We start from the raw sequence: 17,269 nt of genomic DNA on the forward strand, positions 1-17,269 counted from the left end.
AAATATATATATAGGAAGTCTTGTCCTAGGCAGTTTATTTTTTCCCGGTTGTTTTACTGACGAGTGGCATCATGCCCCAGATCTCTTCTGCTTTCTGAATTCGAGAATCCCAAGACCATCTTTTAAACGAAAAAGAGAGACAATGAACCAAATCCGTTCATCCGTCATCCGTCCAACACCCGATTAGCTCCACGTTTTTTTTGTTATTCCTGAAATACTATTCTTAACCTTATACTCGCTTGCAGCTCAGAAAATAGTTGATTTTCATCTATTTTTTTTGTTGATTTTTTGGTCTTTTTTTTAAAATACTTCATTAGAAAAAACACCTCTTGTCAGTTGTTGAAGAAAAATAGACTTCTGGTTTCACAGACGCCTGTGTTAGGACTTTATTCTTCACCTGAAACCCGTTTTTTTTAAATTGATTTATTTTCTTTCCCATTTCCTTTCTTTGACTTACAACTACTACTGTTATGCAAGTGGTCTCCCCCCTTCCCCATCCCTCCAAACCAGGGATGGAGTGGGGTCGCCTTATATTCTTCTCTGATCCCCTCTGAATGGTGACGACCTGCGATCTGCTATGTATCTCACCGTGCTTTCAAAGAGCGGGCTGTGCTAGAATTCAGGGTGTCCAAGTGAGGGGGGCTGAAGAGAGGCCTAGCGCCCCCTCTCCCTCGCCTCCTCCCGAAAAGCTGCCCTTCTTTTAAAAGCCCTGTATATGACAGTAGGCCTCCAGCCCCGAGAAGAGGATGTACAGGAGCCAGAGGCTGACAAAGAATCCGGAGGTGGCCAGTCTGTGGTTGCGTGGCCCCCCCAGCTCGCCCCCTATGTGTGGTCTGCGGCGATACAGCAGCACGGTGATGCACAGGAAGGCGAAGATGGTGAAGAGCGTGACGGAGAAGGCCAGGGAGCCCGCCTGCACCTCAAACTCCTTCCCCTGCGTGTACCAGTAGATGGCCGCCACCGACCAGGCCAGCCCGATGCCCAGGAACACGTTGACCGCGTTGCTGCCCGTCACGTTGCCGATGGAGGCATCGGCGTACGTGTCCTGCACGGCGGCCACCTTGCTGGCGAAGGTGTCTGCAAGAGAGAGGCGCGGAAGGGCGGGGTAGGTTAAACACATCAGATTTGTCTTGGGGATTCTTAAAGAGGGCTCGGCTTTGTAGGTGTCTGGTACGAGGACACCCAGTTCTGTTTTAAAACTTGTAAAGCTCTATGTGACTGCTTTGAAAAGAGGTATAAAAATGAAAAACGGATTGGACAGAACAAAAACATACAGCAGTAAAGAAGACCCACATGTCACAAGCTTGATTGTGACATGCTGAGTGGCTATGAGTGGCTATGTGGCTATTGTGATATGATGAGCGGCCCTGGACTTGTGCAAGACTACAGTGTGCTGAGATGTTGATCTCCTAGAAGCTGTTTGGGTTTGGTAAGTGCAGATCTCTTTATTAAACAGCCCTGAAGCTGCACACCATACGGGTTCTCTTTTTAGAAGACACTTGGAATATATATCATAAAAACCTTGCATGTTAAAAGTGAAGCAGTAGGAAATTACCAGGAACAGACGTGCCGAGAGCCACAAAGACTACAGCCGTGACGGAGTCCTTGAGCCCAATGGTGCAGCCAAAGTGTGAGGCCAGGTCTCCAATGACGGCAGTCAGCAGCCCGATGATGATGATGGACACAGCGAAGCAGGCCCAGCCGTTCCAGTACTCGGTGGGCGGTACGCAGGCGAACAGGACCTTCCAGAACACCGTCAGGAAGTGCATGACGTAGTCGAAGCAGGAGGGCAGGCGCTCCTCTCCAGAGTCTTCCTCATCCTCATCGCCTAAAGAAAAAAAAACAACAGATGATCTCTCGACTGCATTGATCTTTTGTCACTCCAGCTGTGTTAATCACAGCAGCCTCTGTCCCGAGGTTAGGAAGTATAAGGTCCCAGGAAATATAGCATTGTACATCAATCACTGTGCGTTGCCAGTGACACTTGTCATTGCTCATGCGGGGAAGTTTTTAAACATGAGGTCTATAACTCTATAGGAATCATGATACTGCTCAATACAGTCCTGCTGTGTCCCTGTGCCTGCAGGTTGAAGTCCCTCTTAAGTGTTGGAGAAATGGATATGCCTCAGAGCACAATGATTCAGAACAGCCAACCCACATGACTGGCCTGTGTCTGCAACGCAAAATTGGCACTCCCCATGAAAGCCTATACATGAGGAGAACATGCAATCTCCACACAGACTGGTGCTAAGGGTGTATTAGAACCCATAACCTAGGAGGTATGTACTGTATATGAAGCAGCAAGGAGAACCACAGTACCTGCCATGGTACTGTAAGTGTCACAGAAAAATCACAAAAAAGTTTGGAAGAAGGCGGCTGATTCAGTGGAGACAGAGGCACCACTAGCTGTGCAGAAAGCTGGCTGCCTCACCTTGGTGGAAACTAAGTTTAGGTCCATTTAGAATGTAGGAGGGCAACACAGATTTACAAAGACAGTCATGAGGATCTGGAACAAACTGCACAGACATGGTGCTGAACACGTCTGGTAGATTTATTAAGAAACAGCTTAATAATATTCTTGAATATTTTTCAAAATTCATATTTTTATGATTCTTACCTCACATAATAATCTAAGGGAATACAAATTTGGTATGAAATAAAGAAATACAGTGAAATGCTGTCATATAGAAGTACAAAAAGTGAAATACGGCTCAGGAGCTTTTTAAAAAAAAATGACAATAAATAAAATGTCTACCTAAAGATGAGGTGGTTGCATGTTGTTTCTAGTAGCCCTCTGACTTTCTGATTGTGAGACACAAAGACAGCCATGAGTCTGCTATTTCAGCGTGTTGCCATGGAAACCTTTGGCTGCTTCCTAATTGTATGCCAGAACACCTTTAGAACGTACTGAAAACACAGCAGAATGGCGGCTGCATTAACTGCAAATGGCTCAGTGTCACGCTCTGGTCTTTCAGAGGGCTGTGTGAAGTGTTTTCCTCTCTGTGCGTTTGAAAAAGAAACCAGCTGGCTGAGTGGTTTGCTGTGGCACTGTGATTGTTGCTGCCTCCAGAAAATATACAGCATAATGAAATACAATAAATCAAGAATCATACTTCATTTCATCAAAATCAACAAAGCCTAGAATAAACTAGAATTTGGCCCACCATCAATTGCAAATCCCAAACTCCATAGCTGAGGGTAACATTTCATGGGGTAGCTGTAAGAAGTTAAGAACAGTTATAAACGATAGGAATTAATTTGGCACATTTAGCTTGTTTGTCAGTAGCTATTTGACCAAAGGATCTCATCCAGGTTTTAAAGTCTTTTCAGACGTGCCTCCTGTTCTCAGTTTTAAATGCACTTCCATGTAGTTTCTACTTATGCTGGTTTATGAAGGCTCTGGCCATCAGAAAGACACAACAGCTGTAGAAAATGGAACTGAACAAAGCTGAAATCTCAATCACTTGATTTGATCTGACTTGGAATGAAGTCTGTCTAATGTATTTATTTTAGAAAAAGCTGCTAGGCTAACGGACAGATATAATTTCCATTTCATTAAAGGCAATATGATGATTGCTAAGATCTTTATAAAAGCTTTGGTGAAAAGAAGAATACCAGACTACTTGGGAATTCTTTTTAGTATATCAATCATTTTGAATTGTTGAGAATTCTTCAGATGATCTGTGATCTTAAAAATGTATTTTTTATAACACTGCCATTTCTTAGAAGCCCTGATGAGCCCTTTTTGACTTCTGAAATGGACAATGAAAAACAGAATTGCAAATATCAGATAGAGTGGTGAACATATACATTTTAATGATATAATAAACTACTTGATTTAATATTTTAACATTTACATGTCTCTGTCACTCTGTCTTTAAGGGGTTCTGCAAAGGTTTGAAAATGGTGAAAATGCATTTGAGCATTTGATAACTCAACTGGCTGAATGACTGGGCTGGGTATCTCCAGTTTTCTTAAGTAAAATATCACATTAGAGAGAGAGATGGAAAGGTTTGGAACATCAGTGAAGCTATTTTTTCCAAAGTATTTTTTGCCGTTGCAGGGTTTGGAATACCCTGGAATCAGAAATCCTTTATACAATGAATTTAAAGGATATACTATATGCTCCTCAGAACAACATTACTCTTTTTAAAAACTGAATTCACAGCACAAATTCCACTGATATTCTGCCTGTACATTTGCTCATCATAGTTGATAAAAACCTGGTGTTTCACATAATTTTCTTTGGGTACATTTCTCCATTTAAAAGGGCATACAGTACAGTAGATGACCAAAAATACAGTATATTGCAGTGTGTTATAGTGGCATATGTCTTGCATCTGGAAGTCAGGCAATGCTTTTATAGCAAATATTAAGTATAAACAAACAGAACATTTTGGTATAGGTGTATTGAACAGAATGCCCAGAAAACAGCTTAAACCAGAACAAGAAAAAGTATTTAACCATTTAATGTTTAAGATTTTCAGTTCCACTGTTGTGCTGCTGTGCTGTGCTTTCAGCATGAGAACTACACGCCTTGCACTGAATTTAAGTTTGAGAGACGTTTTGTGTTAGCAGAGCACAAAAACCAGATGCTCAGACTGTTTTCAGAATATGTGTACCTCTTTGACACAACTATTGGCTCTATACAGTATGTAACATTCTGAACCATTCTTAACAACACTTGCAATGGTCCACATCTACAACATTACTATACTTTAGACTTGTCTGGAACATTCTCTAGAAAAGGATCCCAAAACTGCAGTTAAACCAAACACCCACAGTGTCATTGCTGTGAGGATACCTGCACTGACTGTGATGGCCTCCATGAACTGGTCCCTCCAGGAGTGAGTGCCCACTACCAGTGCCAGGTTTGTCTTCTTAATCAGTTTGTCCACTGTGCTCTGGAAAGACAGTAATTGATCAGTTTGTCCACTGCACTCTGGAAAGACAATTAATCAGCTTCTCCACTGTACTCTAGATACCCAATAATCAATCAGCTTGTCCACTATGTTCTGGACAGACAACAATTGATCAGCTTATCTACAGTGCTCTGGATAGACAATAATCAATTAGCTTGTCCACCATACTCTAGATATAGAACAGTCAATAATCAGTTTGTTTACTGCGCTCTGGATAGGCAATCATCAATCGGCTTGTAAATGTTGCTCTGAACAGACAATAATAAATCAGCTTGGGTCATCAGCAGAAGAGCTATCACATGGCATATCAAGAATAGCCCGACTGAAATTCAAGACAAAATCCAGAATTGTTTTGTGAAGAGAGACAGAGCAAGACAATTACAAATTTTGCTCTGGGACCTAGACACTATGGAATCAACAAGTTTATCTTGCGAGTGTAGAGGGACGGGAGGCATTTCAAGTAGAATCAGTGCATTCTTTTCCAGTCAGGGTATATTCTGTGTGATATACTCTACACACCATCCAAGAACCCACACAGTGAGTGCTATATCTGCCCTGCAATTAATAAGGAAACCACTAGAGGGAAGAAACAGACCATTACATTTTTTTAAGTGATCTGATTTAGAGCTTACTACTTGCAAGCATTTGTAACTAATGTTTGTCTGAAGATTATGATATTAATAAAAATAAAAACTGTGTCATGAAGTTATGGTCTGTTTTTCCTTAGGCTTCACAATAGCTGTCCTTTTTTATGATAAAATGCTGAAAAGGAATAGAATATTAAATTTAGACTGACAATAAGAAAACTAACTTCAATCTTTCCCCCAATAACTAGGTAGATTCATAGTAGTTCCCAGATAGTTCAAAGGTTTACATTAGAAGCGTAAGCCAGTAGCCATATCACCCTGTAACTCACCGCTAGCAGCCCACTGAAGCTGAGCAGGTGTGAGCTGGGTCAGTACCTGGATGTGAAACCTCCTGGGAAAAACTAAGGTTGCTGCTAGGTACTCACCCTGCAATCTATGTGGGTCCTAATGCCCCAGTATGCTGATCTAGACACTATACTGTAAAAATGGACGTCCTTTGGAAAAGATGTAAAACCAAAGTCCTGAGTCTCTGTGGTCATTAAAAATCCCAGGGTGTTTCTCAAAAGAAGTAGGGGTGTTACCCCGTTGTCCTGGCCAAATTTCCCATTGGCCTTTACCAGTCATGGCCTCCTAATAATCCCCATCTATGAATTGGCTTCATCACTCTGTTCTCCTCCCCATTGATAACTGGTGTGTGGTGAGTGTACTGGTGCACTTTGGCATTATCCAGGTGGATGCTGCACATTGGTGGTGGAGGAGGGGATCCCCATTACCTGTAAAGTGCTTTGAGTGTCCAGAAAAGCGCTATATAAGTGTAAGCAATTATGATGAAGTGCATTTGGAGAATCAAATTATCTAATTATCTAATTGCTACTGATATAAAATCTTTTCTTGATTAAATCCAGTAACATTCATAACAAAGTGATAAAGCTGTTAATTGAATCCAGTAGTGTACCACTGCCCAATTTAGGGGGCAGGGGTTAATGCTGTTGCTGTTGTGTTTTGTACCAAATCTGTTATGATAGTGTAAGCAACTGTTTCCAATGCAAACAATAAATATTTAAATAAACAGTTTGACAGCAGATTGTCACATTGTCACCCTGGACAGATTTCACAGAAGAGTGCTCAGAAGAACTCAAGGTGACTGCAGAAATGCCATACCCAGACTAGTTAAAGGAACTGAATCTCCGTGGTCTGGAATAAGGCACACTGAAAGTTTTGATTTAACTAGTCAACATTGTGGTAAAACATCAAACCAAGGGCAAGGGGTTCTGTTCAGGCTGAACAAAGAAACAGGAACTCAGGTCCACCATGGACATTGACAGCACATGCACTCTGCCAACCGTGTATTGCTGCAAGCAGATCAGTTGATAAACTGATCAATAAACAAAACAGACAAAAGGCAGAACAGTGTTTCTGATGCTGCACCGACGGATTTCCGGCAGGACAAACAGAGAAACGCTCACCTTGAATTCGTACGACTCCTCAATGATGACCTCTAACTTGTGGTGCTCCCCTAGAACTGGCTTTCCCATCTCCGCAATCCTCTTCGCTTCTTCCTCTTCCACACTTAGCTTTCTGTCAGCTGCCTCTGAGAGAGGAAAACAGAGAGTAATGCCACTACTCATTCTAGTTCTAGTTATTTACAATGAAAAACCTAAAGTACCCGTTCCTTTATTTAATCAAGATTAGACTACTGTAACGCCATATCTTTTAAGTATCTTGTATCTCTTCTACAGTACCAAACTAAGGCTTCAGTATATTCAGAATTCTACAACTTTTGTAATAACTAAATGTACCCAGCATCAGCATAACTCCCATCTTCTTTAAACTGCATTGCATCCCAGCGAAATGCTGAACTGACTTTAGTGTTCACCTGCTCATGTATCAAGAACCGTACAATCTAACGCTGGATTATCTAAAGGAGTTTAAGATAAGCATAGTTAGGCCTTCTCACTCTGCTGGAGACCGTGCTTTACACAGCGGGCAATAGAACTCTCTCAAGTGCAGGACAGTATCTGTGGACCTCTAAATCCATTCGAGACTCAGTGACAGTCGATGTGCTCAAAACTGGCTTAAAGCCCTGTCTTCCCATTTAAAGATCATAATGTGCAAAGCAGTTTTTACTCTTGGTTTCACTGTTGAAATTTATGGACTTGTTCTCCTCTCATTTCTAGTTCCATGCAGCACGGTTGTGCAGTGGTTAGCATTGCTGCTTCACAATGCTGGGGTCCTGGGTTCAATTCTGGACCAAGGCTGCTCTCTTATAAAATGGAGTTTGTAAGTTTTCCCTGTATTTGCTTGGGTTTGGACAGGTGGATTTCTGGACCTTGCTTCTATTGTGTGTTTCATGTGCACTATTGCACAGCTCTTTAAGTTTCTTGAAAAAGATAGAGAAATAAAAATTGTTTTGGTATTACTACTGACATAGCAACAACTGCTTTAAAAAAACTCACTGTCACCTACACACTGACTGCACTTTTATACAGTATATTTAGTTCTATTAAAGTTGTCATGACTCCATTTACCAGTGGGTGAACACTGCGGTGGCAACAGAATAAGATGTAAGTTTTAAAGCTGTTATTTTTGGCACAAGTAAAACTCACGTCAAAGGATTTGATAGGTATGTTTATTCGGGCCACGGTCTGAGTATCACTTTAGGATGAGTTTAGTGCTATTACAGTATGTGCTGTGTTCTATTCAAACATTACACCTCTAAGGAGGTCTGTAGAAATAAAACATCACAGTATTAATTTGATTAAATGTTCAGAGATGTCTGTTGACATTTAGTCAATGGCAGTTGAAATATCTCTGTATCATGTGGGTGTAGCTTCTGGTGGCTTGATTTGCAATACCTGTTAAGTGTGTTTTTGTATCATCTGTACACCACCTGTACACCTGTAAACTCTTGTTTTCCTGAACTGACATTTTGCACCAGTCTTCTATCCTATATTTACACTCCTTTCCTGTAGCACAGTGCACTAAGGAAAAGGTCTGGTCTGCTACTACTTTACTAACCTTAGGTATTACAGTACATATCCACTATTCCTTTTACTGGGTGAATCATCCAATGGAACCATTCTCTGACATTTACTGTAGCAGTACAGTGTATATTAGAACTCTTAAGTGTAGAATAATAAATGGTACACATGTAGTACATGCAGTCTTGTGACAAGATACTGTTTTATGCAACAAAGTATGAGTGACTGGAACAAAATAGCTTCATCAAGAGAACTGCAGGAAAGCAAGCGAATATCACATATCAGCCTACTGGGTTCAAGACACAGCATTGTTCATGGATTATTTGCTATTTTTGTATTTTGGACTCTTTGCAAAGAAACGACTCAGAGACGCAATTCATTTCAGCATACACTGAGCAGAATTCAGGGCAAACAAAAGGGAACCAGGCTTGTTTATCCGTTAGTATACAGTTCCTTGGTATCTTGACAGTAGTGCTATTCTATATGTTGAAAAAAATAAATGCATTCTATATTAAAGTCAGTTAGTAATTATTTGATTAATTGCATTTATCCAGTGTTTTTCCCCCAAAAGAATTCCAAAGCACATTAGAAGCAGGGGGAGATTCACAAGCACCACAGTGTCAAGGCAGGTTAAATGACCTTGACACTCATATTATAACATTGTTCCCATACACATGATCATTTCTACCATTTATTAACCCTGCTACCTTCAAACACACTTTTAATTGTCTAATTTATACTGAAATCCTTACTCACAAACAGCTGTCTAACCAAACATAAGAAAGGTTTTGTATAGAATCTTAACCATACTTTGCATTTATCCCTTTTCTTGCTTTGATCATTTAGAACAGGGGTGCCCAACCAGTTGATAGATCGCAAGAATGTTTGGGCAAAAAATAAATGGGCTATTTGACTATTTACTTTTTTCAATAGCCTAAAAATTCATTCAGATCTGTGCATGTAATGTCATACATTTTACTGCCCTTGTGTGTGTTTAACCCTTGTCAAATGGGTTGTAAAGTCTCTTCCCTGCGTGCTGGCTGCCACTGAAAAAAAGGCTACAGGAGCTCCGCAAATAGTCTTCCGTGTGCTACAGTACCAAAGAACGTTCTCTTGGTATTGCCGCACGAACTGTACATTCGATACAGTGCATAGTGGAGCGAAACAGATTGGCCGTGACAAATTCGCCAACAGTTTGATAAGTTTTAATTGCCTATCTGATAGTTGTAGAGTAGCGAAAATTATGAAGCAAAGAGACCCAAAACTTACCATTACCCCAAGGGAGCATGATTATTTTTTTTGTACTTTCGCATTCAAATCTGCAACGCTAGCGTCTACGCTAAAAAGGGAAATATAGAACAACATTTCAAAACAGCACACAAAACGTATGATGTGGACTCTCCCGCTAAAAGGGAGTTAGGATGAAGAAAAGTAGAAAATCTAAAATCTCAACTAGCAGCAGTCGGTTTTCACGAGGCCTCATACAAGAGGGAAAGCGGCAATCATCGCATCGTTCCGTGTGAGCCACGACCTGGCTCAACACAAAAAGTCATTCAGGGATCGAGAAGTAATAAAGAAAGCTTTTGCTGAGGCTGCTGACTTGCTGTTTGCAGACGTCAAAAACAAACATTTTTGGCAAGGTTCAGACAGCTGTTGCCTGAAATCAAAGAGTTTCTCAAGTCGTCTAAACATGGTGAATATGCCCAATTAGAGGATGACCAGTGGCTTCTGGATTTAGCATTCCTCACAGACTTGAATGAACTGCTGAATGTCGAGCTGCAGGGACAAAATAAAAATTTAACCGACATGATCAGCAGTGTCAACATGTTAAAAAAATACAAGTGTTCTCAAGTAAGCTTCTCAGTGCCAATGCTCACATTAAGATAGGATATTCTTTTTTCTAAAATGGGGAACATTACTTGTTCACTGTAGCATGAGTGTATGGGTATCGTTATTGTACTGATGTGCCCACAGTCTGTTTTTCTTATATCGGAGCTTCAAATTCACACTGGTAGATCACGCTGGACTGCCAAATGAAAAAGTAGATCTTACATTAAAAAGGGTTGGGCACCCCTGCTTTAGAAGTATTAAAGTTTTGAATCCATAGTAAAATGTTTTACTGTAAATGTGAACATTAGTTTTCTTTTGAAACCACAAGGGGGCAGTGTCTAATGGAATTTGAGGCAGCCCCTAAATCATAATAGAAAGCTCATGAAAATCACAAGCTATCCCCTAAAAATGTCAAAGCAGAGTAAACATAATCATTTAAATCAGGGGTAGGGTTCTGGAGGCATGGTGGTGCAGTGGGAAGTTTTTATTTTCTCCCTGTGTTCGCATGAGTTTTTGGCCAGGTACTAACGGTTCTCTCCCATGGTACTGGAAGGTTAACTGGCTTTTGGGAAAATTGGCCCTGTGTGTGTCTGAGTTTGAGTGGGTCTGCCCTGTGATGGACTGGAGTCCCGTTCAGGGTGTATCCCGCCTTGTGTCCACTGCTTGCTGGGATAGGTTCCAGCTCCCTGCAAACGCTTGAAATCAAGAAGTGGTAAGAAAATGGATGGATTTTAGTTTTTACTTTTCTTTTAATTTTAGTATTTTTGCATTATACCATGCTAGCTCTTAAAGCCTAATGGATAGCACTTGCAGCAAGATTTTGCAAGTAAAATAGGTATTACTGAGAAGACATACACTAGCACCAGGCAATCTAGCATTTTTAAGTTCTTTCTTTCTACCCTAAAGAACTTTTACAAACCTTTGCACTGTTTGAATGAAGCCAGAGAAGGAGCTGGTTTCTCACTCGGGACAAACTGTCCTATCCTTTAGTAAATGAATCAGAAGATACATTTGTCACATAGATTGGGCACACACAGTACTAAGAGTGTGTGAAGACTGTTGCCTCTGCATCACATCAGTCATGGTACTTCACTTTCACACTGTATTTAATACAGCCTATTATTTTATTCCATATTTCATCCTTGGCAGCAGAAAGAGGGAAAATATTTTAATAAATTGTATGTACAGAGACACAAATATTAAGCACTGTACCCGATTAAAGTGCTGACTTCATTCACCTGCACCACTGCGTGCAGCTGCAGGGACTCTTGTCATCTACAACAATGTGCTTATTCACAGACTCATTATGTGCCCTTTTGTCTGTTTCACAGTGAAATCCAAAAATCAGACAGACATAAAAGGTACCTGCTGACTGGATGCCTCAATTTGTATTTCAAAAGAGGTTCATTAAAGTTAGAAAAACAAAGCTTAAGACAATCCCAGGTGCCCACCCAGCTATGCCTCGTGATTTCTTTGCCCAGTCCTTAGACAATACATCATTTATTCATTAACTGCCTTTTTGCTGGTTCCCCAGAGGCCCATCCCCACCAGAGAATGACTGTCATCTCTTCCATGAACTGGTTCTTACTGACTGCTAGGCTATGAGTACGTGATTGATCAAATATTTAGCGAGCCATTGCACTTCAGAACACACTCCATGGTTCAATGGACACTCCCTGGAACACAATTTTAAGATATTTTTCATGAACTACAGATCTTCTGCCACCCTTTAATAACGACAGGTGGACCTCTTCTCTTTCAGCTCTGACACTTCCCACTGACTTTGCTATTTTTTCTTTTCTTAATTTAGAGTCGCCAGCTGTTTTTGTTCGGGCAGCAGGGTGGCACAGTGGTTGGCATTGCTGCCTTACAGCGCTGGGGCCTTGGGTTCATTTCAGGGTCGCAGGCTAGCCAGAGCCTATTCTGATAAGCAATGGGTATGAGACGGGATGGGATGGGATACAACTTGGATGGGACGCCAGGCCACCTCAGAGCACACACAGGAACAAACACCTGACTCACACCAGGGTCAATTTTTTGTGAAGCCAATTAACCTACCAGTATGTCTTTGGACTGTGGGAGGACACCAGAGCACCTAGGAACATAGAGAGAACATACAGACTCCACATCAACAGCACCCCAGGTCTGGAATTGAACCCAGGGCCCCACTACTGCTGTACCGCCATAATTCCCTTTACTTCCTCTTGTGTTTGCTAGTATGAAAGACACATATCACTGAAATTTCACAGTGGGACAAACAAGCACATATTATAAATTAATTATATAAACCAAATGCAGAGACTCTGCCAGTAATAGACAATTTATGGTTGGCTTAAGGAGCATGAGACAGGCTTCTACTGTGTTGTCTGGCCAGAACAATCCCCAGATATTGATCTTAGTTACAACTGCTGGAACCAGTGAAATGTGCAATTCAATCCCACACACCATTACCCCCATCACAACTGCAACCAAAGGCGATTCAGCTCCAAGAATGGTGCAGCCTTGGCCTCCAAATACATCAGAACCTACTGGAATACAGTGCTCCCCCAGTCTGAGCTCTTCTGACTCGGAGGACACACTATTCTATAGGGGATTCCTAATATTTCAGCCAGCAAGGGTATTTGCTTTTCCTTCTGATTTTAAGAGCACATACGGTACTGTAACAGTCTTTGAATACAATAAAATATGATGAAGCATATTAAGATACAACTGTCACTTGTACAATTGTGAATTGTGGCTGAACTCTACTCAGAGACAAAACTACACAAAAGGCAAAGTCTAGTCTGCTTCAATTTTCCTCTGCCTCTTAACAGCTGAATTGAAAGATAGTTTTATTACATTCTGCGGGGAATCCTTTTGGGTTAGACACAACATGCCTGATGAGACTCACATGGCAAAAAGCAACTATATGCCTTCTGCACCTCTTTGAGTGTTCTGCATCACCTGCATTCTAACAGTTGTAAATGTGGTACTCAATGAGCTAGATTATCTTAGTAATGCACAGTCGGTTTGCCTCAATGCCGAATTATGCTAATTCTACTACTGGAGCTAGTTGTGATACAAGATTAATTAGTTTAGAAATAAAAACAAGTGAGAATTAATCCTAAAACAACTGGATCAAAGCCAACTAATGGAATTACAAAAAAGGTGTAAGAGCAATTTGGGAGCATGGATAGATCCTAATCTCGCACACATCTGCTCACCCGTCTGCATGTGGGACTTCCCATACTTTATCACTCTCCCATACCACTACCCCATCTACACCCCTGCACCCCTGCCCTCCCTGGCTCAATCCTTGCAATAAAAACGGGTAGGGCGGGGGGGGTGTGGCCAGCCTGAACCTTTCTGTCAAGCTGCCAAGTTCCCTCAGCCAGGCGAGCTACGCCAACTACAGTATACTCTGCATATTTGTCTCTTTCTCTTATTAGGATCTAACTGAACAACTGAGTGTGTAGTTATATGTTGTTCTGTATGCTGTGTGGTGGCAAATTATTTATTAACACACCATAAGGTCGGCATTTCTTGCAAATTTGAAGACAATGTGAAAGGCTTTTCAAAGAGTGCATCCATAATAAAACTCTGGATTCCTATTGTACATTTATTATGTTTTCATCCAAGTGATTTACTTTTGTACCAATTTTGTACCCATTTATTTAGCTGGGCATGTTACTGAAACAATGTGAGTGAAGTGCCTTGCTCAACGGTACAACAGCAGGGTCTCATTCAGGATTGGAACTACAGCCTCCCAATTACATGTCCGGAATACTAAGTACTGTGCCACACTGCTGCCATGACACTTCTGGTCCAGTCGGTTCCTGTGTTCACATCCTGGCACGTTTTTAAACTTCCAAAGTCAGTCAGCATGTTGCACAGGGCTTTTCCCCGGAGGAGAGGTCGCCAATGGAAAAATACAGTACCAATGGCAGGTGAGTCCATCAAGGAAAGGTCTGGAGAGAGGCGTTCTTCCAGCAGCTTTGATTAATGTCAGTCACACAGCAGCCTCAGGGAATCGCATCAACTTCACCGAATAAAAACCCAGAGGCATGAAAATGAATGCACAAGACTTAACTTTAAAAACCTGTCAGGATGTGATTCATGTCACCATCACAAGTGATATATGATGGTGTTTTTTTTAAATCTTCCAATTTGCTCTTCAAAAGTTCTCGATTAAAAAAAAACCCCATCAGAATGGTGTAATCCCTCCTCCCTATATGAATTAGTTTAAAGTTTCTTGAATAAAGTTTTTTTGGTTGTTTCTTTTTTGAAAGACTTAAAATGCTTAGATAATTAAGAAGAGCCCTTCTTTATCATGAATGAAAAATTGTTATGAAGCTACACATACTGTAGGTAGCTACTACAATAAACACATAAAAAATAATATTCCCTCTTTGAAATGCACTATTTTAACCCTTGCGAAATTTACATTTTTTATCCATCTGGTCAGTAAAAGTATTGTCATAAATAACGGTAAGAAGAAAGATTTGTTGAGACACTGTTCAATGGTTCACATCTCTGAATCCAACTCAATGGCTGTGGAGGCACATTGCATCACTGCTCTTGTAGATAAAAGTATTGATTTTGAGAAATGATGAAATTATCAAAGTAGGAATTTTGTCATGATTGTGTGTAGGTATTTTTGTGGAGAGGGGTAAAGGGTATGAAGATGCTCAGACTGCTGTTGCTAAATCCATGAAAGAGTCTCTGTATCACTCTCACCCATAGTGAAGGACTGACTTCACCTCAACTGAATGCATATGATTTGTAGAAAAAAGGTTAGAGCCAAGCTGTGCTGTAGAGAAATTAGATGGGAGCTGAACAAGAGGTTTATTAAGTTTCTTTTGACAATTCAGAGTGTGCATTGTGGAATACATATGGAACATGATTGAACACAGAGAAGGACATTGATCATGATTACTAGATTATGAATTTGGTATATTTAGGTATAATTTGCATGTTAATGTGCTGCTTGATACTTAATAAAATATTAGGACAATGTAAAGTGGTTTGATGATCTCTATCACTGCATATGTTATAATTAAAACTGATCACTCAAATGGGGTGGAGCTGATCATTTCACTAGCAGCAGTTAGGCTGTTGACAGGAAATAGGCTTGGCTGTTGTGGTCAAGCTAGTGTGAACATCACCAAGAAAGGGTCATGATTCCAGCAGCCAATTGTAAATTTCCTGTGCTGTGATTATCGCTGAGTTAATGTACCTGAAAATTGAGTCCAGATTTTGAAGGAGGTGACCTGGAATGTGGTAGCAGTACAGTTTTAGGATTTAAAACAATATTCCTAATTCTCTTCCTTTATCGGCCATGTTGTAGCCTTTAGTTACACAAGCTATTTCAGGACTGAGAAAAGACAGGCACTGCTTGGTCAAAGGGTTATAGATTTTACTTCTCCACGTTCCAAGTCCAATAAACTGATGGCATGAGTGCAGTAAATTGCTATGAGAAACTGTACAAGGCAAAGGCATTAATTCACCTGTAACCTTTTGAAGGCCTGTGCACTGTATCAGTCTGAATGATTCAGGTGGAATGAGGTGTGAAAAAATCTCTAGAATGTCTGCTTTCACCCACTGCAGGAACAGATCTCGAGATCAATGCTACCGCAAGCCCATAAAAGGCCAAAGAGTGCTACAATGATCTAAAGACATTCAGTCAGATTTTCATTTGGTTTTTGTGTAAATGGTCCATTCCTTTCTTCACTTGGTGGTAAATGTATACTCCTTGCTGTCCGACCCAAGTCACTGACCTTAAAAGCAAGTACAACTACACTACTGCACAACTATTTTCACACAGTCCCCTTTCCCCAGTTAGCACAATCAAGTCCAGCTGCATACCATACCTGAAACCAGGGAAGATCAGCACTTAACCGCAACGACTGCAGAATTACTTAGATCACTCTTTAGACACAAAAAAAGAAACTGGTGCGGACCGATGAGCGACAGTAGAGTGAAATGACACCAGAGCGCTTACCTTGTGTCAGGAGGAGAGCTGCAGGGGTTGGAGGTCAACCATAAAAAAAAACAAGGAGAAAGAGAGAAAAGGAAAGATCAATCACAGCTGAAGGACCAGAAAGGATGACAGATGTTAAATTCCTAATAAGCTCAAATATGCAGAGGGAAATTTTCCATTGCTGGCAACCAAAAAACAGCTCTGTATTCAGGATGAGACTGATTCTCTGTGGGAAATGCCAGTGGGCGTGGAAGGGGTCTGCAAGGCAGAGGAATCATTAAAAAGGATCCAGAGTGGGCTGAGAAAGGTTGTGTGGCACAGAGACTACGTGCACACTGCAGCACAGCTCAATCTTTTGGATTAGAAAACAGGACATGGTTGTCATTGGAAGTACAGTGCATTGGAGACTTTCATTGCTGCCTTTACTGAAATTTAGACTTCTTAATCATCAGACTTCAATACTATCACATATTTAGTACTTATTTAAAGTTGAGTGCATATTTGTAAGCTCCTGCCCACATTTTATTCTCTGTGCCAGAAACTTTAATGGGACTGTGCCCTGATCAGTTATACAATATATATTTTAAGCAACTGGATAGCAGAAAATGGGGCACGAAATGTGTCCAAGAGAGGACATATTGACATTAGAAATGCTTCACCCACTTGAAGGTGAAATGAAAGCTAGTAGGGATGCTGGGAGAGTAAGGAGTGCTCTGCATTACCTGTTTCTTCCAGGTAAGCAAACTCCCACAAGACACTGAGAACAATGGTCACCCGTTCCTGTTAGTCAACAACCGAGCCCTGCTTGTTTAAGCAGCTCACTTCGCTTGAACTTAAACAAAGCTTAAGGTATTTCTAAAAATATACTGTAACTATGCCAGGAAACCCTTTAACAAACATCTCTTGTCATGACACTCTCTGAAGTATCTGCTCTTTTTTTCAGCAGTAAAACAAAAGGACAGATGGGATGAAACACAGAAGACAGCTCTT

The 17,269-nt window shown here is 40.9% G+C and overlaps 1 protein-coding gene across 1 annotated transcript in view; it reads right to left on the bottom strand.

Annotated features, from left to right (window-relative positions):
- Positions 1-443: 443 nt before the first annotated feature.
- The window catches only part of slc8a3 (solute carrier family 8 member 3), a 137,774-nt gene continuing 120,948 nt past the window's right edge, over positions 444-17,269 (bottom strand). The window contains exons 4-8 of the mRNA XM_088925250.1: positions 16,301-16,318; positions 6,976-7,100; positions 4,805-4,904; positions 1,556-1,828; positions 444-1,077 (exon numbers count right to left, since the gene is read on the bottom strand). Coding sequence (XP_088781376.1) covers positions 701-1,077; positions 1,556-1,828; positions 4,805-4,904; positions 6,976-7,100; positions 16,301-16,318 — 893 coding nt within the window. The 3' untranslated portion in view covers positions 444-700. The remainder of the gene's footprint in view (positions 1,078-1,555; positions 1,829-4,804; positions 4,905-6,975; positions 7,101-16,300; positions 16,319-17,269) is intronic.

Source organism: Atractosteus spatula, chromosome 9, assembly GCF_055471065.1.
Source record: "Atractosteus spatula isolate fAtrSpa1 chromosome 9, fAtrSpa1.hap1, whole genome shotgun sequence".
Lineage (NCBI taxonomy): Eukaryota > Metazoa > Chordata > Actinopteri > Semionotiformes > Lepisosteidae > Atractosteus > Atractosteus spatula.